Source organism: Ambystoma mexicanum, chromosome 6p (assembly GCF_040938575.1).
Source record: "Ambystoma mexicanum isolate Mex_15411 chromosome 6p, UKY_AmexF1_1, whole genome shotgun sequence".
Lineage (NCBI taxonomy): Eukaryota > Metazoa > Chordata > Amphibia > Caudata > Ambystomatidae > Ambystoma > Ambystoma mexicanum.
In genome coordinates, this window is record NC_090935.1 from 971,658,220 (window position 1) to 971,681,755 (window position 23,536).

General features: G+C 43.5%; 1 protein-coding gene across 1 annotated transcript in view; it reads right to left on the reverse strand.

Annotated features, from left to right (window-relative positions):
• Positions 1–23,536, reverse strand: part of CEP120 (centrosomal protein 120) — a 1,008,936-nt gene that overhangs the window by 17,764 nt on the left and 967,636 nt on the right. Inside the window, exon 19 of the mRNA XM_069625584.1 lies at positions 14,316–14,461. Coding sequence (XP_069481685.1) covers positions 14,316–14,461 — 146 coding nt within the window. The remainder of the gene's footprint in view (positions 1–14,315; positions 14,462–23,536) is intronic.

Consider the following 23,536-nt stretch of genomic DNA (forward strand, 5'->3'; position numbering starts at 1 on the left):
TCAATGATCTCTGCCTTAATGCCAGTCAGACCGAGATGCTCCTCATCGGCACACCAGCACCCTCCTTTCCTGTCGCTCTCTGGCTGGCTTCCCTTGGCCTTCTTCCTGCTCCCTCCTGTGAGGCTAAGAACCTCAGTGTCATCTTCAACTCCACACTCCTTTTCTCCTCACGTCCCTAAGAAGTCAAACTACCAACTGCACTCTCCTTCCCCCAGAAACTCACTGTCTCTAGTGCTCTGGTTCTCTCTAGGCTGGACTACTGCAACAGCCCATTTCTAAATCCACCTGCTTCTACTCTCCACCATCTGCAACTGATCCAGAACAGAACTGCAAAACTTGTCCTTGGCCTCAAGCCCAGGGATCATATCTCTCCAGCACTGAAATCTCTGCATTGGCTCCCAGTGGCTGCAAGGATTAAGATCAAGACCCTCCAACTCTCTCTTCGTAAATACCTTCCTGCTTGAGCTCTTCGCACCTCCGTCTCCAACTACCTCAGGGTCAGTTGCTTCTCCAATCAACAAGTTTGTGGTAGATCTCTTTCTTCAGCTGTAGCCTCCCTCTTGAGCAGCCTCCCTGCATCTCTGAAACTCGAGGAGAACCATCTCCAGTTCTGGAAGCACCTCAAGACCTTCCCATTTGCTTCTGCCTTCTCTCCCTTGCTGATTTCCTGTCTGATACTGCACTGGTCACCTGGATACCCTCCGATTTCAGGCCCAGGTCCCTACACGCCCAGCTGCACACCTGCACTGCCTCCAGGCAACCCTTGCACTTGGGTCTGTATCTATAACCCTACAGTCCCCCTACCTGCCCTTTTGGACACTTGCTGTCTTCACTTACCCTTGCACCTGCCACCTGCTAGCCACACATCTTGTTATTGTTTTGATCCCATGCACAGCACTGCCCCCTCCCCTTTCCCATGGCACGTTTCCCCTCCCCCTCCCCTGCACTTGCACAATCTCAATGTCACTTGGCCAAATAAGATTGTTGTCTCTGTCCTCCCTCTGTTCCCCCTTCCTTGTCTCATTGTGCCTTGAAACACTTGGGTATAGGTGCATTACAAATGCCATATCACATCAGAGAGATGGAATACTCTGCCACAAGGGGAAGCTATCTCGTTAAATAAAAACAAGGCTAGAGGATGTTCCCATCTCCGCTGTCAATCTCCTAATAGTATTCTAGTAAATTGACAACCATCAATCTAATCTCCAATCTCATTTCGCTTTACAGCACTCTCCCTTAGCTTCCATGGGGTATTTCCAAACCAATTTCATCTCCCCTCCCCATTGCAACAAATACTGGGATGAGGAAGAGGCAACCAGGAGTAGTGAAGATTTCCCATGGGGAGTATAAGGGAAACCGGCTGTAGAAAGAACTTAAGTTGTCCCATTGATTGAGTCAGGCATTCACTAATTATCACTCACACCTGACTCCACTTGACTGCTTTTCCAACTATAAAAGATATGGTTCTGCACAGCTGAATGAGCAAGCTGGGGACGTTGTTTGGAACAGAGAATCCACGGAGCAGAGAGCTGCAGGATCAACGACTCAGAAGAGAGGTGTGCCGAGACGCTGGCCCAGTGTTTGAGGGGCTGCAACGTGGCTAGGGAGCCGTGTCTCCAGAGAGCCGGAGCGAAGCACCATGCAAGCTGTTGTTGGCGGTTGGAACATTGCTCATTCCCTTGGGACATGTGCCAGACCCAATGGTGTCTGAGTGGCAGGTGGTGAGACCCTGACCTCAGGCCCGTGTAACCAGGAGGGACAACTTGTCTATCAAGCTGCTGCTCGGGTGAGTCTTGTGAAGAGAGGGAGAGTGAGAGAAAGAAAGAGCAAGAGAGAGTGAGCCAGAGAGTAAGAGAGCTTGGGGAAGGGAACCCTGAGAGGCCTAAGAGATGAACTTGTGTTTGAACTTAAAGAGGCCTGGGCTTGAAGAAGGGAGGAGGCCCAAGACGTGCTATTGTTTTTGAACTTGGAAGAGGAATAAGCTTGGGGAAGGGAACCCTAAGAGACCTATGAACGTGGAATCTTAATTATTTTGTGTTACTGAAGGAACTGAAGCATGGGGAAGGGAACCAATTGGTATTAAAAACATTGGCAGTTGAACTATGGAGTGAGTCTTATAAACAGTCCCTTTTGAGTGAACTCATCCTTTTGAAGCTGATCAACCTACATTTGGTGAGAAGACCACCGGAAACCAATTCTGGTTTCCTATTTTTGTTGAATCACCACTTTTTGCTTTTGGAATACTTCTTAAAACATTTTTTTCAAAGAGTGAGGGCAAGCACAGGTTTAGACACAGACAGCTTTTTATTTTGGTCTTCTAGACTTCAACAGGCCTTAGAAACATTAGTTAAGGGAATCATCCCTTTATTGTTCGGACCAGTTAGGCATTACACCAACCCAGGAACCGTTAGAAATAAAGGTTTTGAAAATGTATCTTTGAGTCTGTGTCTCTTGATACCATGCCGGGATCACAGTATGCACCTAGGTCGTGCACAAGGTGTAGATGTAGCAGCAGCAGACTGAGTCATAAACAAAGTCATCGTCTGAGTCATAGACATCGACAGAGCAGATGACGAAATGGAGGACTTGCCATGTTTCTGGGGTGTTGACTGGGTAGAAGTCGTCGACAGGTGCTTCTTGGTCGTAGACATCGACGGGCCAGCATAATTCATGGATAAGTGTTTCGTGGTCAATGAAGACTTAGTCTGCAAGGCCATTATTGATGGTGCGGTTCACAACGTTGACGAGGTGGCAGCCTGAGCATGGGTGACATGTCCCTTTTTCACCCACTTATCACAGGAATATTCGTTGTGCGACCGCAACCTCTTGGAAGAGGGAGTATGCTCCAGGGGTCTACCCTGACGAGAGAGACAGGACTACGGACAGATGCCGAACCATAGGTCACAGCATCTTCATCAAAACCAAGCCACCAACCTTCTAGGATGGTCCTTGAGCATCTTGGTAGAGAAGTGACAAATGGAGCAGTTGTTGATGTCATGGTCTGACAAACAAAAGCAGTCGTCATGCTGGTATTCAATATACACATTTTTAAGATGACAGGTGGAACAGGTTTTGAAGAGGCATTTCTTCTTCTAGTTTGCCATAGTATCAATGGCCACACCAAGGGCCTCACTGTGGAAGTTAAAATAGCCTCCAGAAGGAGAACAGAGGTTAGAACACCAACACTGACTCTGTAGATGCTCAGAATTTCTCAAGGTGTAAAAGAATAGTTCAAAAAACAGCATTACTTAAGATTAAGAGACTTTTTGAGGACTCCCAACCCTGAACATGCAGTAAGAAATCTGAAGATGGACTCATGGGTGCAGCTGAAGGAGAGAGCAGTCAGTTGGTTATGGGGCTAAATGACCCAAAAATTACTAAAAGAGCAATAAGGTGGCAACAGATTTCTTTTTTTAATGTAAACTGCTTTTAATACTACTGAGGACTGGGAATATTCAAACAGAATGTGAATCTATGAACTATCCAACACTGGGGAAGTATAAAAATCTAGTAAGGTGCAACAAGTTGCTGGCATCATGTTTGCAGTAGAACAAAAACAATTTTCCAGACATGGGTAAATGTGAATTTGGTACTTGTGACAGAAAAAGACAACTGCTACCATATGCTTTAAAAGAACCTAGGGACTCATTTCAAATCCATAAAGATGTATTCAGTACTGGGTTTCCACGCCACCACCACAAACGTGAAGAAATGCAAATTAAGGATTTTAAATTATGATGCAGAGGTAGGCATCTTGCAGACAGTGATTAGGAGAAATCACTGTGCTTTGGGGGGAAAGGATCTGCACAAAAAGTGCACTTAGTTTTTTTGTTGTATAGACCATGAAGATGAATCCAGAATATTATGTAGGTCTGCACTGGTGCTACTCGTCGTGGCGAAAACCCAAAAGAATTGTCCATGATGGGAACCGGTTCCAGTCCAGGGACACTGCACGGATGCAGAGGGAAGGTACAGCAGCAGTGAAGTACATGAGATTTGCCCGCATATACACAAGGTCCAAGGATCTGTTATAATCCACCTCCAGGCAAACATGAAAGAGGAGATGTGCAACCCTCATGATGCTGAAGAATGACCAGGGAGTCAAGCCTTCATTTTTGGGACAGTAGAGAAAAACTAGACCCATTGGTCCTCTGGCTTTTCTCCCCGAACCTAAATACAATCGAGGAGGGACCCTACCATACTCATCTTTCTTGAAAACCTCAAGGGAGCCTTGATGGGCCAAATGCAAACCCCCTTTAAAAAAGTGGAAGTAGTTGGAGATTTGAAATAATGCTTCAAAGTGACCCACCGCATTCTTCTCAAAACTGCCTCAAGACCTTTATTCAAAGACACACCCACCAGTGGCTTATGACGAGAAAAAACTGTAAATGCCCTACCCCACAGGTGAGCCATAAATTGCCTCAGAACCCATACCACACCAAGTGTCTCCTTCTCAATGACAAGAGTACTTGAGTTTGACCCCTCTCAGTACTTGATAGGTGAAGGCTATGACCCTCTCATCACCATTTTGGTTTTGTAAGAAAACCACACCCAAACCTGAATCACTTGCATTGGTCATCACAACCGTCTTGCATGCTGTGTCAAAACTCTCCAACGCTGGTGCTCTAGCAATGGAACTCAAAGTCCTCAAATTCCTGTTGACAGGCTTCACTCCATTCAAATAAACACCCCTTTTTACATAGTTGCATAACAGATTTTCACCTGTTCGCAAAGTGCTGAATAACCTGAGTAGTAGTCTACAAGACTAAGGAATGGCAAAACACCCTTCTTGTCCTTAGGTGGTACCAGCTTCATTATGTCTGAAACCAAATCCTTTTTAGGTTTAAACCCACGCTCTCAGTTTAAGCCCCAAATGGTCCATCAAAGACACCAAAATGACACTTCTCCTACCTAAGGGTAAGACCAGCATTGTACAATATCCTCTATACAAACACCAGATGCTAGTCATGTTCTCTTCCATCTTTTCCTGTAATGAACACATCTTCATGTAAATACTGTAAGGGTGTCAAACAAGGAAGCTGGCACAAAGGTGGCATGGTGGTGGTTATAGACTTATTTGTGCATAAAAAGGCCCTCACTATCCCCATCTTCTGAGAGGGGTTTTCCTTACCTCAAAACGGATACTAAAGGGCCAATCAGAAGGTCTGTCAAAACAAACTCCACCGTCCTGTGTCACAACCTACCTCTATCCCTCACACTACAACTAAAGGATAATCTAACAAAGTTCATTCTACAGGAGAATGTCTCCCTTCTCCTGATGCTCGGATAGTGTTTAAAAGGAGGTTCTCTTGCAACAGAAATGCCAGAGGGAATGACTCCCTTCCCCTTGCTTGAGGGTTTCACACAGCCTTTATACAATTCCACATCCAGGAGAATGGCTCCCTTCTCCTGGTATAGATCTATATAGTTTCCAATAAAACAAGGGTGAATGACTCCCTTCCCCTGGCATCACTAACAGAACTCCCAGTTCGGTGCCAGGAGACTGACCCCCTTCTCCTGGTATTGCGTGGCACAGTTCACAACAAGGCCAGGGGAAATGACTCCCATCTCCTGGCATCTTTAGAGTATGTTCCAAGAGCTTTAGCCCCATCTCAAGGAGAAGGACTCCCTTTCTCCGGGTGTCTAACGTCCTCCCACAAGTATCAGTTTGATGTACACTTTGTTAACACCAAAACAGAGTGGCAAAGTCCCAAATCTTTCTTTGTTGGTCAATGATCTTGGTGTTGCCACTGCAACAAGAAAGTTCTCCTTGCTTGCTCAATTTCCTTTTTTTGGGGTCCCAGAAGCTTCTCTGGTGGCCAGTGGGTTGGTCGTCACCACTGTGACAAGGAAGCTCTCCTTGGATGCTGGGTTTGTACTGGTTAGGGTCTGCAACCAGTCCCTGGTGGTCAGTGGGCTTATTGTCGCCACACCAACTAGGACGTTCTTCTTCGGCTCTTCTCTCCTTTGCATTCAGGTCTGCTTCAGCTGGACCCTCTGAGAACTCCATCCATGCTCCGCAGCATCCTCTGCTCTTCTCTGTCTCTGGTCTGCCCACAGCATTTGGTTTCTGCAGTGGTTGCCTCTCCTGGATGGGTTTGACATTTTTGTAAGTCCATCATCAATACTTATACAATGTTGCCAGTCCCGCACAGGCAGACTGTAAAAGTCCTTTGCTTCTGTTAACTTAATCCTCATGCCTCCACTGAGCCACCTCGTGCAAGCACAGTCAATGACCTTCATGTCTCCTGTGCTCTTTGTCCTAGTACTTTTAGCTTGGTCTATCCCTGTGTTACAACAATACATAGGTTTACTTCCAATAAAATGGTGCTAAACAGTGGGAAGGGCTTGGGAATGTTGGGGAATGACAATACTCAATGGGCTGTACCCCAGGTGATCACCCTTGTCCCCAGATGGAAGTCCCTCCCCATAAAGTCCTCCCACATTAAACGACCCCTACGGGTAGTATTGGTAGCAACTGCACCTCCCTAGCCTCATCGGAAAGGGCTCAACCTTGGGAAGAAGTGACGGCACCTAGTGAATCTCAACACCCTTGATGTTTTTCAATAGCGCTTTCATCACCCTCTGAAACAAAGAAGCAGCTGTCACCAGTCCAAAGTGCATTCTTTTAAATCTAAAAGTCCACTCATGTGTGACAAAGGTAGTATAATCTTTCGAGTCTGGATGTAACTTAACCTGGTGATAAGCCAAGGCCAAGTCAAGTCAAGCATGCTGAATACCTTAGCAACTCCAGCTAAACTCACCAACCGGCCAATGTTCAGAAGAGGAAACTTAACCACCAGAGCCTTGTTCAGACCTCTAGAGGTCCACACATAGCTGCACTTGTACAATGCTTTTGCGGGCCACCACCATGGGCAAAACCCACTCTGAGGCCTCCACAACCACAATAACAGCATCTTCCAACAGTTCATTAATCTTTTTGTACCTCCTCCCTCAAAGAAATAGGAATATTTCTCGCACGTGCAACCAGGGGCACTGCATCCTTTCTTGTTTTAATCTTATGATGATATCCCTTGAGAGATCACAATTCCTGCCTGAAAATATCACTGACCCATTTCTCAGGCCTATCCTGTTGACGCACCCCAACCACATGACCAGGCACACTGGGGTCAATCTCAATCCCCAAAACTCACTTTCCTCATACCATCCTAAAAGAATACACCCCTTTCAGAGATAGACATTAGCCACTTTGTTCTTTCCCTTGCACTCCAGATACGTTTTGAACACTCCTATAATTTCAATGTGGATGCCACCATACGAATTTCCCCTTTACTCTCAGTGGATCCAACCGTAAACCTTTAAAATTAACTTCCCATATCTCTTTCAATGATGGTATATTCCAACCCTGTGTCCACTAACATCGAGATGTCAGTCCCTTCACCTTTCACCGTAGCATGCGTTTCTCTTCTTTCTTGGGTCTACACCCAACCTGGCTGACCGATAAGCTAACTCCCTCCACACATGAATATTGTCCATCATCACATCCTTCCTCATCATGAAACTGTCCAATTTCTCATGCAGTCCTGTGAGAAAAATGATCGCAGCACTGGGCAAAGTGTCCCATCTTCCCACATTTATGACAGTCTTCAGTGCTGGATATTTCCCCAAATTCACAAAGTAAAAGCTGCTACCAAACCTGTAACACCCCCATTTTTGTTTTTCTCAGCAAAACCCCACCTTCTTTGGAGGTTCATTCTTTCGCTGAACAGACAACTCTTTGCGGTCTGACACCATACACAGCTTTTCCAAATTGGAACTTCCTCTCTTTTCCAACACCTTGGCGCGCGTCATCATATGTTGCATCTTCTTGAGAAGATCCAGAACTTCATCCAAGCCTGGATCTTCCTTTGTCCATAGCTCCTCCCATTCCGTATTATCTCTCACTTTTGAGCATAAATTGATCCTGCAGACACGCATCGTACATTGCACCAAAGCTGCAGTTATTGGCCAGTTTGCGCAATCCAGTAATCAAAACTTCAATGATCTCCCCTTCAGCTTGCTCATGTATACCAAAGTATTACTGCTCCAAAATTATGCTGGACTTTTTCTCAAAGTGAATGTCTAATTTAAGCAGAATTACTTCAGATGGGTTCAAACTTCCCCTCCAGATGGACCGTCCTCACAGCCCAACCCCCACCCTGCCCCCAGCCAGGGAAAGGCACTCTGAGTCCTGGTAGACTTTAAAATCCTGTGACCTAAGAAAACCAAGACAGTGCATCAGGAGCGCAAGTCTGCAATCGATGCTAAAGGATAGCCCATGCATTGCTAGCACATAATCTTTGAAGTCCTCCTTCGAAGTCTCCCATTTCACCACAGGCTCCTCAGTATTTGCTAGGAATTGTGGGGGTAAATGTGCCACTGCAGAAATGCCCTTATTAACTAATTGGGACAATCCCTTCCAAAGACTATCAATGGTTTTCAAAAGGTGCCTGATCTTACAATGGCCACCTCATATACAGTAGCTGTAGCCGGTCTCCAAAATGCTGCTAAGTTTTCTCAAAAGATGGCCACCAATTGTAGTCAATGGTAGTGTCCTAGTATCCGCTTCTTGCTAAAATGGTCGGTCTGATGCAAAGATGGCTGCCCCTTCAACTCAGACGAAGTATCCTAGCGCACCTAGCCTTAAGATGGCTGCAACAGGGACACTCATGTGATTGGAAGACCCAACAGCCCGCTCGCCACTCCTCACTGTGATCGGGAAAATCACTGAGCGCTTTTTCACTCTGCACCTGGCTCCTCCTTCCGACATCAGATCTCACCCTAGAGCTCTGCCAACACTGTCAAGACATGTGCCTCCACACCAGCACCACAGGATGCACTGTGCCGACGGGACCGGCACGGGAGCACCCAGTCTGTGCAGACCCTGCGCAAATCTCCTCTCCCTCTGTGGAGCGCCTCTGACTGAGATCTGGCACTTACTTTACGTGGCAACCCACAGGACACACGGTACCTCCCTGGCCAGGCAGCACACTATCATCAAGCTGCAGTCCAAGGTAAGCAGCTGCCAAGCACCTCACTGCAGCAGACCATGTTGCCCCTCAATGAGGCAGGTTGACGCTCTGGGGGCCTCTGAAGAACAGCTGGTCACCACCATTATTAAGAAGGCAGTCAAGAGGCAAGTTGAACACACTTATTTACATATTCTTAAAGCACAGTACATGTGTAATGAGGTCCCCAGCCTCTGTCACCTCTCCGCTCACCATCTCAACTGCCTCCTCTTCTAGAACCTCCCCAGCCACTTGACCCCCAACAATTCCACCTTAGAACTCAAGTGTACACCTTTACTCATGTAAGGAAGAACTAAATGCAAGTAGGAGCAATAAAGTACTATATAACAGGCAGGTTTGGTTAAGGCCATGAGTTCAACGAAACCAACACTCTTTCCTAATCAAAACCATCCTCTGTTTATATCGTTTGAGGGGAAGAGTAGGAGTCAAAGACCACAGAGCAAGAAATGGTAATGGCCTCAAGGAACATGGAGGCAGGAAAACTGTAGGAATGGACATGTTGTCCAGTCCACATACTGAGCAGAGATGCAGAGGGCCACAGATAAAGTCATGCCGGCTGAAGGTGCGATTGTGGTGTAGGACAAGGTGGAGGTGTTCGAGGCCTTAGTAAAACGGTGTCCTGCACATAATTCACTAAATATAAAGTAAGACTAGACAAGGTCCTGAAAAATCTGGCATAAGAAGGAATTAGCTCAGGGGGGTGATGTATTCCACATGTCAGCGGACAATATAGGAACACATGGAGGAGATTGAATGTGACAAACATACTGGCAATTCAGCTTTTGAGGGTTACATAAAGTTACAGCTACAGGCACCTCAAGAAGTAGGGGGGTGGTAGAATGAGGGTTAGGCAGCAAGACTGAGTCCACTAAGAGACTCAAATGGTTATAGTATTCAAACAGTAGACTGATGGAGATATTCGAGAGGGCAGGCCAGCAGGCTGAAGCCTAAACTCATTTCCATCCAAACATCAAGTGTCCCCATCAAACATAGGACCCCAAAAAGTGTCCATCACAATATTTGGATTGTAAATCATGCTAGAATGACATTCTTGCTGATGGCTTTCTATACAAGCCATTAAACCCTTTTACTTTGTCAATGCGGTGAAATAACAGCAGATTATGTAATTCATAATTCACCTCGATATCGCATCACAGCAGGGAGAGATAGCATTGTCACCCCCCTGCCCCCTGCAATACTTTTCCTATTGACAGTGCAGTAGTGGAAATGGTCCCTCATAAGACATACACATCATACATCGCTAATTTTTCTTCGGCAAACTAAGTTCTGGATCCACGACAGGCAGCAATGCGCCACTCCAAGGACAAGCATAGGCACTCTGAAACTTCAACTATAGTTATTTGGCGCAGTATAAAAGAATATGAACATAACATCTACACAGGGGGGAACAATTCAAGGTGCTACTAGCCAGCCATAAAAAAAGCTATCACTACTCTATACACAGCACATCATTTCTAAATCGCCATGAGTCAAATATCACTGGCCAATGGAGTGGCAAGGGCACATTTTGAACCCTGATTTATAGTTAATTTATTGGCTTTTATGAAATTGGATTAACCATTTATTAACTTTTGCAGAGCTCTTGGGGTACAAGCCAGCCTAAAGTACAGTAGCAAGTGTACTCCATCCTTCTCAAGTGCTATCTGCCATGACAGTCAAAAACTAATTTGACACTTCATTAAAGTAGTGGTTAAATAGTGAAGGAGCAAAAACAACATCCTTGTTTAAACCCACAAGTGAGCTCAAATTTTGAGGTGAATGTGTTCTCTTGCATTTTGCACTACTGAAGATCGTTGCAATATAATACTCAGAAGTAGAAGGTACTCTATATACAAGTTCTTGTATAGACACTTAAAATGAGTGCGCTATTGTTCTGGGTTTAGATTTTGTATTATAGCTCCATATAGTGAATTAGAGATGGACTCCTTCACCAATACATGCAAACATTCTTGCAAAGAGTTCAAATTAAAAGGTGATGACAATCTGTTGCCATACACTGCGCTGATCCCGTCGTTTGGCCCGAACTAGCACACACCTATATTTTCTGCTGGCTGCCTGGCCAACGCATCAGAAAAGGCGTTTTCTTTACCTGTTCAAACTTGTTTCTATTCAGTTGTCTCAGATGGGCTTGCACAGTATGCATTTAATAGGAGTTTATCGAATGATACGCCAATAACAACATCTACACATTTAATGTCCGATTAGCAATAGGCTCTCTCCCTACCCAAATTAATTTGCCCTTTTTGGAGTTCAGCTCTTGGAGGTGCTGTTCGCAAAGTAAACATCTCTGAGAACATGATCATCAGATTGAAAATCTGCACAGAAGGGTCACTTTTACATGCATTGTAAGTAGTGATGATTCCACGCGCAAACATGTATTAGTAATTCTACATACCTTTTCATGAAACCTCAACAGTAATGGCATTTATTCTGCCACCTCATGGGTTGTTTAACTTAATTTAATATTCAATGACCAAGGGCAGGCTGCTAGCTCTACAACTTTCCTGTACTTGTTAGAAGGTATGTGACCATTACCAATTGTGAGACGCCGGATAGGACTATCACTGTATTCCTAAAACTAAGACCAGACACAACGAGTACATTTCAAGGGTTCTGTCAAACAGGTGCCCAAAAGGTGATTTAAGGTTTCAGATTTTGCATAAAACTTAACATAAAGGAATCAGGAATACACCTCCACTTGTCAGATTACGATGCGAGGCAAGGGTCGGTGAGCGTCCCAAAGAAGGGTTAAAAACGATGAGGATTTCCCCCCCTCTTGCTTCATAGGGTGCCCCCCCAACAAGGTGCACACGGTTGCCCAAGTTCAACACAATCCAACTTGGGTGGCTAGTGCAAAACAACCTAAAATCCTCCTGTGTCCCAAATCGAAAGAAGAGTCGACTATGTCTTTTCCTCTTCTAAAGGTGCATCTTCCCTCTTGGGGTTTCCAGCAAAAGGATTGTATGGTCCTCTGCCCCTTTTCTGTTCAGAGCGCACACAGGTGTCTCCAGGGTCTTTCCAACTGCTGTCACCTAGGCATCTTCCTTGGGTTTTTCTCCCAATAGTGCAGCCAGAACCTCTGGTCAGCTTGTGCACAAGGTTGGTGCTGGTGAGATGGCCTGGAAAGGTCCCATGTAGATGCTTGGCTCCAACAATTTCTCTCATTCTTTCTCTGGCGCTTCTCTGTCCTGACTGAACCTAGGCTTGCCTCCATGGTCCGGGGCATAGCAGTACCCATCTTGTTCCTCCACGCACCTCTATACTCTTCTCATGGACCAATGGGGCACTCCAGAACTTCCCTATCATTGTCAATTTAAGGGTTTGCAGTGTCCGTCTCGCTCTTGCCTATGATGGCTTGGCTCAATCCCCCTCTCTAACTGCTCAGTCCTTTCCTCTCTTCTGTCTCGACTCCTTGTCCTGCCAAAAAAGCGCTCTCCTCTGAATGTTGTCTTTCACCAGGAATCCCCATAGCCTCCTAGTCTTCAGCTTTTTACTTTTTTCACCAATTCTATCCTCCTAGATCTTTACTCTACTTCTCCCTAAGACACACTGCAAATCCAATTTCCTTCACATCTCCTCGATTGTACCTTCTTTCCACCTCATGCTAACAATGCCCTCTCGTCCGATTGTAACCCTCCCCCAAATCTCAAATTCTCTTCTCTACTTCCAAAACAACCCTCCTCTTCTAGGTGGTATCTCCCTCCTTCCTCCCTAAACGGATCTCTCCTTCCTCCTTCAACATCACAATATCATCAACACTACAATATCATCTGCATTCTCCATCCAGATAATCTCTCTCTCTCCTGCACAGCATTCCTCGCCTTCTCTTTGCAGATGGTACCTCTCACTTTTCTCCCCAAGATGATCTGGTACCCCTCTGCCTCCACTCTCAAGCAATTAACTTCTCTTTCTCAAACAAGCCAGGAAAACCATTTTGACGCCTTATATTGAGTTTTGCAAACAATCTGTCACCTTACTAACTTATATAAAGGCCTGTCATGTTGGATTTCATAGCATGCCTGGACAGGTGTGAACTGTCACCACCTGTCCCTTAAGCACCAGCTTCCATTGCCTGCTTTATTCTTTGTTCCTCTGTTTCGCAGCATATGAATAGAGACACTAAACGCGCTTTGTTGTATATGGGAGGTGAGTTGGGACATTTATAATTTCTTTGTCATGAGAGATTTGCAACTTTGCAACTCCTGCAGCAGTTATCAGAGAATGAGAATGGGCTGGGCTCGTTTTCTTTGGCTTCCGTACAACGCAAGTCACTTTCCCTTAGTATGCACGTAATTGTGTATCTGTGGGATCTTCCTCTGTGTTACGGCATTACTCATAATGAATACTGTTACCTTTGGCACCAACACTGAGGGATGAAAGGCGTTCTCTAGCTATAGTGGGCCTTTGGAGAGTTGCAGCTGATCTCGGTGTGACTATGGGCTTAATTTTTCAACACTACACTAGTCAATACTTGAAAAGAGTATCAGACTCCTTATGGCTGCTGCTTGCACAAAGGCATGGGACTTCATCACACAATACAAAATTGGAATCCATGCGCCTGGCGCTTTGAAACGCAATGTATTTGTTTTAGAAGCACCTAATATATTCCCACTAAATAAATAAAATGGTAAATAAACCATCAAAGCTGGAAAATAAATTGTTGCCATCAATCCATTTAGTGTTTGAAGTATTTGGTGGAAGTGGAAACCATCCACGTAATGCCACTGGATATACTACTTGCAGGTTCAATTTAGAGCATCAAAGGGATTTCCAAATTTTTGACCCAACTGATAAAAATTCCAAAAAGTTAATGCTCCATTCACTAGAACGATTGATTTTTTGGAGCATGAACTTATCTAAAATAATGAGATAAGAAGCAATATAAACATTTAGACTAAATGTAAAGGTGCATGTAAGATGGAATTAAAAAGAAACATTAAAAGAAACATTTCAGTTAGGCTTCTACAAGAGACTGAACCTTGTATGGAGCTACCCAGGTAAAGCAGGGTTTTGGTTAGACAGCTATTTCCATTTAAAAAGCAAAAACAACTGTGTGGAACACATCACATATTGCACTGATGAACAGACAATCTTTTCAGTTTTCTAATACAGTTTTCATTTTTTCCAAAGCTTTGAGGAAAGCAAACATCTAAGAGTTCAATCAATCATGCTAAAATGGCATGGATTAACTTTCTAAACAAAGAAAACTATTTTGAAGTGCCATATTCCTTATCAGCGTATAGGAACTTGGAAAACAGAGGTTACCGATTCAGTTCATTGCGTATTTCTGAAAGTTCTTGCCGTTCTGTCTTCACCATTTCTTTTTCCTCGGCAGCCAAATACCGTAACCTCATTTGTTCCAGTTCTTGCTGCTGCTTTTTAAGGCGGGCCACAGCATTTTCTTGCTCCCGCTGCAAAATAAATATGTAGCAATAAAATTCAGTGAATGTTAAACATGTCCTACAAGGTTCTTTATCATCTGAAAAAACAATCTGAAACGGTTTTCCATGAGACATGGTCGAGTAATGCTCAAGATTGCATTCTGAAGATAAGCATGTAAACCACAGAATAATGGAACAGGTTTCATGCCACTAAGTATCCCAGCAAGTTGGTTGCCAGGTCTTGGCCCGCTGTGCCGGGGAACCTACAGTGCCCATCTGAACTCCTTATACACCGGATTTTGAAGACTTAAATTCCCAAAACAATCAAAACCCAGTCCCCCAAATACAAGTGCAAACATTGGATAGGAATAGCAAGTAGACCACAGCGTTAATATACTTTGCACCAGATGAATTAGAAGCAATGGATAGCGTTTAAGAGAAATAATAAGGGATGGATGGAGGGGGGAAAATTGAGGAACCTGTGAAGGGTTGTAAATAATGATTAAAGTCTGTCAAGCATCTGTCAAAAATGAGAGACTGACACGGAAACTTGTGTCATTTCAACTTTGCTTTCTGAAGTGACCTGATTGGTTATTGAAAAAATACAAATGGGAAATATGAGCATTTAGTCTTTTTCAAATGTACCTTTTGACAATAAATAAGACATAGGAAATTGCAAATATAATTGATTGATAGATTTCAATTGGTTATGTTCACCATAGAAGACGCTATGAATAACCTAATGACTAAAAATGTCAAACCAAATAAACATGCCAAACCTTCGAATGATTGGAGAGAAAACCACAGGGAGTTAATACTTTTATACTTTCCCGTTCGACATTCCCAAGAGTGGGTGCTTTAACATTGTATGTGCAAGCAATACAGCAACGCACAGTGCTAGTGCATACTATGTCATTGTCTGAGACCCGCTGTAGAACTGAAAACGTTGAAGGCAGAAAAAAACCCTACAATGAATGGTCCTACTCGGCACAAAGACATGAAAAAAACGCACAAAGATGCAGAGAAGCCAGAGAGAAAAGTCTGTGGGCCACCATGATGGTACCACCAGCTTCCAAGATGGCGGACTTGACTTGTAGAACCTCTGGCAGCAGGGACCAGGGTAACTCAGTTTGCAGAACACGCATGACACCCGCAGAAAAAGGATATCAGTGACTACACAACTAGGGAAGAGGTGGCAACAGAGACCCAAGCAGCCCCTAATGGAAAAATAGTCTCAAAAATCTAAAACCCTTAATTCTTTAATGACCATCAGCACCTGTATAACAATGGTCGCACTCTTCCCGACTTGGTGTGCGTAAGGGCAGCATTCCATAGACAAAGAATGGCGTTATGAGGAGAGGAGCAGTACCAGGAGAAAATTAACTGCGTTGGCTAAATCAAGTAAGCCAATTAGTAACAGGGAGACTGAGAAAGAGGTGGCTGAGCCTGCTAAACCAGAGCTTAAGAAAAAACAGATTGAGGCGACAGGCTGTACTAGATGGCCTGGAGTAGAAGGCCTGCTGAGACCTGGGCACAAAGACTGGCAGAGGCCAAAAGTTGAGGAAAGCACATGGAATGAAGCAAGCTAGGGGTGTCAGCCCAGACATTGGGGAGGTGGGATAGAATTCCTGCACTAAGCATGAAAGAAACCCCCTATGGCAAGAGGAGTTTGATACAGGGTTTGCCTTGTGCAGGGGGTTCAGTGGCTGTGGGAGGACATAATGGGGTTAACATGGCCCAGGGCACTGGCACAAACAAAATGGCTGACACAGGGAATAGGCAAAGTTGCCCATGAGATGACGCGTTCCTGGCCATCTGATTGGCTAGCACCTCTTTCCCAGGTGCTAATTGTTCTTAGTTTTCCTTTTGTTACAGTCTAATGGGGCGTTTCTCTTTCAGAAGTCATACAACTGGCTCAAGTGAAAGAGGGCAGTGGGAAGCTCATGCGTCTTGCAACTGGAAAATTATAGCAAGCTTACGCATGTACACGGACTGAAAGTGGCGCTTCACTTGGACTCGCATTAGTATCACTATTCTACTTCCATTAAGTTTTCAGTGGAGCAATAGACAATTGAGTCCCACAGACTGTCCTTAATGAGAGTTTAGAAAGGGCAAACTGCATTGAAATGCAGACAGTTTAACGCCATATTTTCAGCGATAGTGTCTGACCCATCAAAAACCGTGAAACACGATTTACAATATATGTTTAAGCTATACAAAAATAACACTTTCTATAAATACCCACCCTGATAATAGTACTGGAACTAGCCAAGAAGTACCACAGCGATCAGTACAGGCTTTTTAATTACAAAAACCTCTACCTCAGGAAACTAACAGGACAGTGGTGCGTGCCCATTGCAGACCCAAAAACGCTAAAGCTAAAATAAAGCGTAAAAAGAAAACAAGAGCTGTAGGGTAATTAGTAGCATATGGTCTGAAAGCAAAAAATAAACTCATCATTTGGAACAGTCACAATTTCTTTCCAACGAGTTTTGCCTTCTAAATATTTTAAGTCTTAAAAAAACTTGTCTCCTAAATAATCTCATAATGATGCTTTTTTAATCCAAAGAAATCTGGAAGATCCAATTGAACATCCCTCTCTTTGGACAGTCAGTGTTTCAGTTAGAATGTCCATAGATAAGGAGACTCGTTCAAATTACAGATCCATCCCTCCAATTGTATAAGGGGTCCTCCATTCACACCATATAAAAATCGTGACCAGAAAGGATCACACACCGGGCATGAAACAACGCTGTTTATTACAGCTGGCCGAGCACAGATCAAACAGAACAGCAGTGGACTGGAACGGAATGATGAGAGCGGACATCTGGGCATACAACTAACAGTTCTTTACTACACATACAGTGGTCAGGGTATTAGAAACAGTTGCAGCTCAAACTCTTCATGTTTACCATGGTTCCCAAGAAACAAATTAGTTACACTACGTCATATCCTTAGAGCTAACCTATGTTAGTAGAATGTGATTGGAGCCAACAGATCAATAGTATCCCAATTCATATCCTCCCCATGTGGCGCCACATCGCTTCTCACCCCTCCCAGGAACAGTTTGCAATTAGTAAAATAACATTTGTGATGACTGCTCAAACTTTATTATTCTGCCATTGGTCAGCACCATTGCGAAAGTAACACAAGACACCCTGTTTCTGGTGTAAAGGGAGACATTCACACAGTACCTGTTGGATAATGGCCTTCACAAACCTTGTGGTGGATAATCTGAAGGCGGCCACCTCCCAGGGACATAAAAACCTATCGTTGATTGCTCCTCCCAGGAACGCCACTCCGTTCAGCGTCCCAGTCCCATAACCACCTGTCGATAAGACAATCATGGCCATGTGAATGGTACACTGGCTCAGGTCCACTTCCCCTTTACACCAGAGTGCCTGTAGGATTGGCTTACTGTCCTGTCATTAAATCACCCAGTGTTGTCTAGGCTGCTTCGGTCAGCCTGTGACACTTAGCTTGAGCTCTGCCTCCCTCCTCTCTGGCCCGTGGTGTGTTGATCATGTGTTCAGAGCAGGTTTCCTGAGCAAGGCCCACCCTCGGGGCACCCCTGCTAAATGTGTTTAACTGGGATTCTTTCCACTACCTTGTACTGACATGCAAAGGTTCCCAGGGCCTATCCACACAGTACATCCATACCCCTGCATTTCCACGTGAGGCCTTCTTTCATGGTGTGACTACAATTAATTTGTGTACCCATGTTTTTCCCCCCTTTGCTTACTCTCAAAGGTGGTAGGTGCGCCCCCCCAACCCCCAGCACTCCACATCAGGCACTGAATTAGCACCTTTAATACACAATCCACATGCCAGGAACAGCAAAAGTGGCACGTGATCATAAAATGTCACAGTCTGTAAAACTTGCCAAGACAAGTCATTGGTGTTTGGTGTTCTTCAAGCATTTTACAAGTGGCAGAGGCTGCTTGAGAATCTATGGCGTTAGGCCCCAAGAGCCAAGTGTCTACTAGAAAAGGTGCATACAGTTACTTAGGCAGTGACGTGAAATGGGCTCCCTAGAGGAGAAGAAAAATACGATCCCTTTTCACCCTATCCTATGAAAACTTTACACAAATATGTCATACGAATACGATACACATCACAATCAAAAGGTCAAAAGGGCCCGGTCTCAGAACAGAACTTGTAGATGCATCTTTACGGATTCAGTCACAAACAGTGACAAACAGGATCCTTTGCAAATGGACGAGAAACCTGTTACAGAGGCTAGTATGCGTAGGATACAGATTATATGCAATGGTGTGAATGAATTAGGGAGGGAGTACATATAAAACAACTGATCAGCCTTAACGTTAGGTTGCCCAGAAAGGTGGAGGAAAGTTTTCAATATTTGTTAAAGTTGTGAAAAAAACGAACAATGCATGAGTTCTACAAACATTAAGGGTTTCAGATGGAATTTTACAGTCACTTCATATATTTAAAGCCCGTGCCCCAAACTAATTAACAATCAAAGAAGTAACAAAGATGAATCAGCAGATAAATCAGTTGACCTTGAAGAAGGAGATATTTCTGTATTATTTTTAAAACACCGCAGCTTCAAACGCAGTATCTTTCTGGTAAGGAAATTAGTTTCTAAATAGTGCAACGTGAAGTTGGAGAGAGAAAGTGATACTTGGGTTTGAGAGTGCTTGTAAGGTGGGCGAGTCTAAGTGAGAGAGTAGGGCTGTGAGTGAAATTGACCGGTAAATGACTGTGGCTGTGGGAGAAGGTGTGGATGGACTGTAGTATTGTGGTAATGGAGAGAGGAGTGAGACAGTAACATCGTGGGAAGAAGAGCGGGATAGAAAGAGTGGGAGGAAGCAGGGAAGATAGTAGAACAAAAGGAATTAAATAATAGTGTGTGCAAGAAAGATCATCAGGTACGATCTGGGCGATTGAAAGTCACCTGTCCTTTTGTTACTATGGCTACTGTGGGCACCCTAGCGCGTTATACACCTTGAAGACCCCAAAGGAAGTAAGGGAGGTTGCCTTTAGGACCTCATCAGTAGCCAGCAAGCTCTTAGACAGTGTAGGCTACCAATCTATATTGACTATATTGGGGTTAAGGGAAGACATGGCTATGGAAAGCAAAATCCAATGGAGACTAGAGAGAGTGGAGACTGACTTTAGTGAGTTTCCTTACAAGAGTTTGTGTGCTGTTGTGGCCATCTGTCACACTGTTGGGGAATAACATTGGTGGTGCTCTGCTTATCTGTAGGGCAGTATGGACACAAGTTTGTTCAAGAAATTATATTGACACACCCTTCACCATATATGGAGATGTATTTGGTAGACAAGAGGTTTCCCCAAGACTTGGATCTTCAACGAGGCTTGTGGGTAAAAAACAGCGATTTCATAAACACTGATGGTCTGGGATAGGAATCCAGAGTTTTTCGGAGGTCATCAGGTGAGCTCTAATGGCAGTCTGCTTGCTTCCCAAATCCAAACGAGCTCTAGTTAGGTACTCCTGGATGGTTATAGATATGTGGAATTTCTGATTGTTTGACCTATAATATAGACTGTCCAGGTGGGCTTTTCGGGCAGGATTCCCTCCTATGGGAACAGGTCAGGAAGGTATTTAGGATTGGCAGCTCTTACCCTCATTCTGGGTTGATCCGATCCAGAGGTGTTGCTTGCACTCCTGATTCATGAGCCTGATCTCCAGGATTTCCCAATTAGGTTTTTCTATGCAGAACTTGGCAATGTGCGCAAGTTCCCCACAGGTATAACACCTTACCACATCGAGACGTGGGCCCAACAAGGGTTTTTTCCAGTCTGCTGGTAAGGAAGGCCTAGTCTGTTTTGGGGTCAGGGGGAGAGTGGGCTTAGTCTCTTCAGGGAGAGGAATAGGCGGGCACCGCTATGGGCAATGTTCAAATATACAGCCTTTACTTGATGATAATGTACCTTTTACAGGAGCTATGTGGTTAAAGTACCTCAGCACAAAAGCACAGAATGAATGACAAAATCAGCTGGAGACACAGTCACCAGGTCTCTCCAGGGCCAGGCTTTCTTCGCGCTGACAAGTACCAGGTTTCAGGTCACTGGTTTTCATAGTCCCCACAACTGGTTTCCATGTGTGCATGGATCTCAGTTGTGCATAGCATATTGGAATGCATATGTTAAGGTGGGCTCATTATAGCAGTCAAACACCTTTAGGGGTATAGACAGCATTGTACACGTGCGCTCTGGTAGCTTCCAATATATTTTTTAGGATGGCAGGAGCCCCAGTTAATATAGGTGTTACCCTACACCTATTATAGGAATAAAATGGATACATATCAACTGTAAGGATTGCGCCACTCCAATAGTAATGTTATGCGGAATTTATTTCCAAAAATTATTAAACAAATCAGTACACAAATTAAAGTAACTATCGCATCCCAGCTACTTGCCATGAATATTACACTGAAATAGTGTGCCCATAGAGATTACTAGTCAACACGAGTTTCGACCACTAGGTCTTTCTTAAGACTATTTTACTCTAAATGGCATATTCTCTTAACAGCGAGTGCTAAACATATCCTTTAAGTTCATACAGATGTATGAGAACATTTGTCATTCTAGATTACAACAATACATTAGCATAAAGTCATAAATCATATCCAGCATTGTTTAAAACCACAAAAGAGAACACTCAAGGGGGGAAAGCAAAGAGAAGCATAGTCATCTTGATTGGTCTCAATACATAGTCCTCCATTCCAATACCACCCCTTATGCAGGGTTATAGCTTAAAGTGATTAGACCTATGGTCATCACGAGCAGTAACACAAGGGCATTCTCCAACACACCAGTTTAGCAAGTGCTGTATCAATATAAACACAGTATACCCATTCAAAACACCTATTGTTTGTTGCTGCTTGAACAATTAGTTGCCATGCTTGTGATAAGTGGCATGTGTCATCCTTAATTTCTCATGCAAGTGCCCAATAGCAGTCCAATCAATTTGATGTGCAAAAAGTGTTTCATGGCAAAAGAGGTGGGGATGAGAAACTGTTACCAGACTCATTTGTAAATTACGCAGTACTATCATGGGATTAAACACAGATCATGAAATGAATGTGCTCCTATAAAATGAAGCATCATGCATGTTATATTAAAGATTGCTAGATAGCAATTGTGAAAAACTGTCTTACATGTGTAATAAGTGTATTGCAAAATATTGTTATATAAACATAATCTGGTTAGTCCCCCGCCCAACGTCTGTACCTTAACTAGTAGAAACAAACACAATAAGATGTGTATACTGAGGAGAATATGGGGTATGCCTCCGACTGAGATTTCTCAATCAAGCACTAATGTAGGTTTGTAAGCAGTAACATACTGCTCAGGGCAAGCAGAGATTTGACGAATGTTTCAATAATATCTGAACATTATAAGAGTGGTTACATGAGACTTATAACTGTATTTGAGAACTGTTGCCCTGGTATTAGGATTTGCTGATGGGAACCCGTGAGATATTACTTCATTTTCTGAATTTTGTAGTAGAATATTGATTTGATGATGGGAACTCGTGCAGGCAGGCAAGGGCAATTACCAAGACACTGTTCACAATTACTCAAGTAAAATGGGACAAGTATTAAAAAACATGGATGCACACATTTCAAGATGGAATTAGTGCTAATACACAATTTGTGGAATTACAAGGTTTATCAGTGTTTGGGGTACTCTGAGGTTTCAACTTATACACACATGGAACAGTTATGAGATACTCACATTTAGTACAGGCATTAACAATTTGTAAGACCATCTTCATAAGAGCAGGAATGTATGGAATAAGAGATGGATTATTCCTTCATCGGAATTCGCAAAGTTGCGAGGTTTCACAAGAATTGAAGGCTCTCAGTTTTCAAATGATATCCACACGGATTTGTTAGCTGGATTTTACAATTGATATAATATATTCAAACCTTGACATCAAGCGTAATGAGTACTCTTAGCTTTTCAATGTGAGAGAGAAGGTTAATACTTACTACAAATCACTGGCACTCCAGGAATATAAATACCAGAAAAACAAAATGGTGGCCACGGAAGACAGTATTCAGAAGAGACTGCACCCTAAGCAGGGCAGTCTGTGAAAGAATACTCATTAAGTGTCTTTCACTTTGGAAATACAACGGTAGTCCACCGTGGGCAATTTAATTTGGGCAATTAGCAGAAGTATAAGAGGGTGATTAACTGAAGTTTCACAACTAGGGATGGCTTAAGACCCCTATTTGAATTATGAGAGTAATTCAACCATGAACCTAATTCAATTTGAATATATGTATTTATTTAAAAGTTCTTTTGCACTATTGCAGTGAACCTGAATGGACATATGCTTATGGGAGAGTACGAACAGAATCCAATTCTTTTTGGTGAATGATAGAAATTTCACACAGGAATGATTAGAGGCATTTAGGAAAGGGAATCAAATATTTTAACAAAACATACATTTTTGGTGGAACCATTTGTGACAAAGAACCAGTACAATTGGACATCTTAATGCAGGAAATTGCCACTAAAAGTACAGAAACTTAGGTGAGTCCAGACAGCTATTTGGGCACTTACATGAGAAAATAAGCAGGACACATGCTACTTATCACAAACATGGTAACAGTTCATACAGCAACACAGTGTTAGGTGTTTTGAATGTTTATACTGTGGTGATATTGATACAGAACTCGCTAAACTGGTGTGTTGGAGAATGCCCTTGCGTTACTGCTTGTGATGACCATAGGTGCAATCACTTTAGGCTATAACCCTGCATGAGGGGTACATTTGGAATGGGGGACTATATATTGAGACCAATTAGGACTAATAATGCTTCCATTTACTTTCTCCCCTTGTGTTTTGTTCTCTTTTGTGGTTTTAAACAATGCTGAATATGATTTATGACTTTGTGCCAATGTATTGTTGCAATCTAGATTGACAAATGTTGACATACATCTTTATAAATTAAAAGGATATGCTAAGCACTCGCTGTTAAGAGAACGTGCCATTAAGAGTACAATAGTCTTGAGAAAGACCAAGGATCGCAAAAAGTTGACTAGTAATCTCTATGGGCACACCATTTCAGTGCAATATTCATGGCAAGTAGCTGTGGAGCAATAG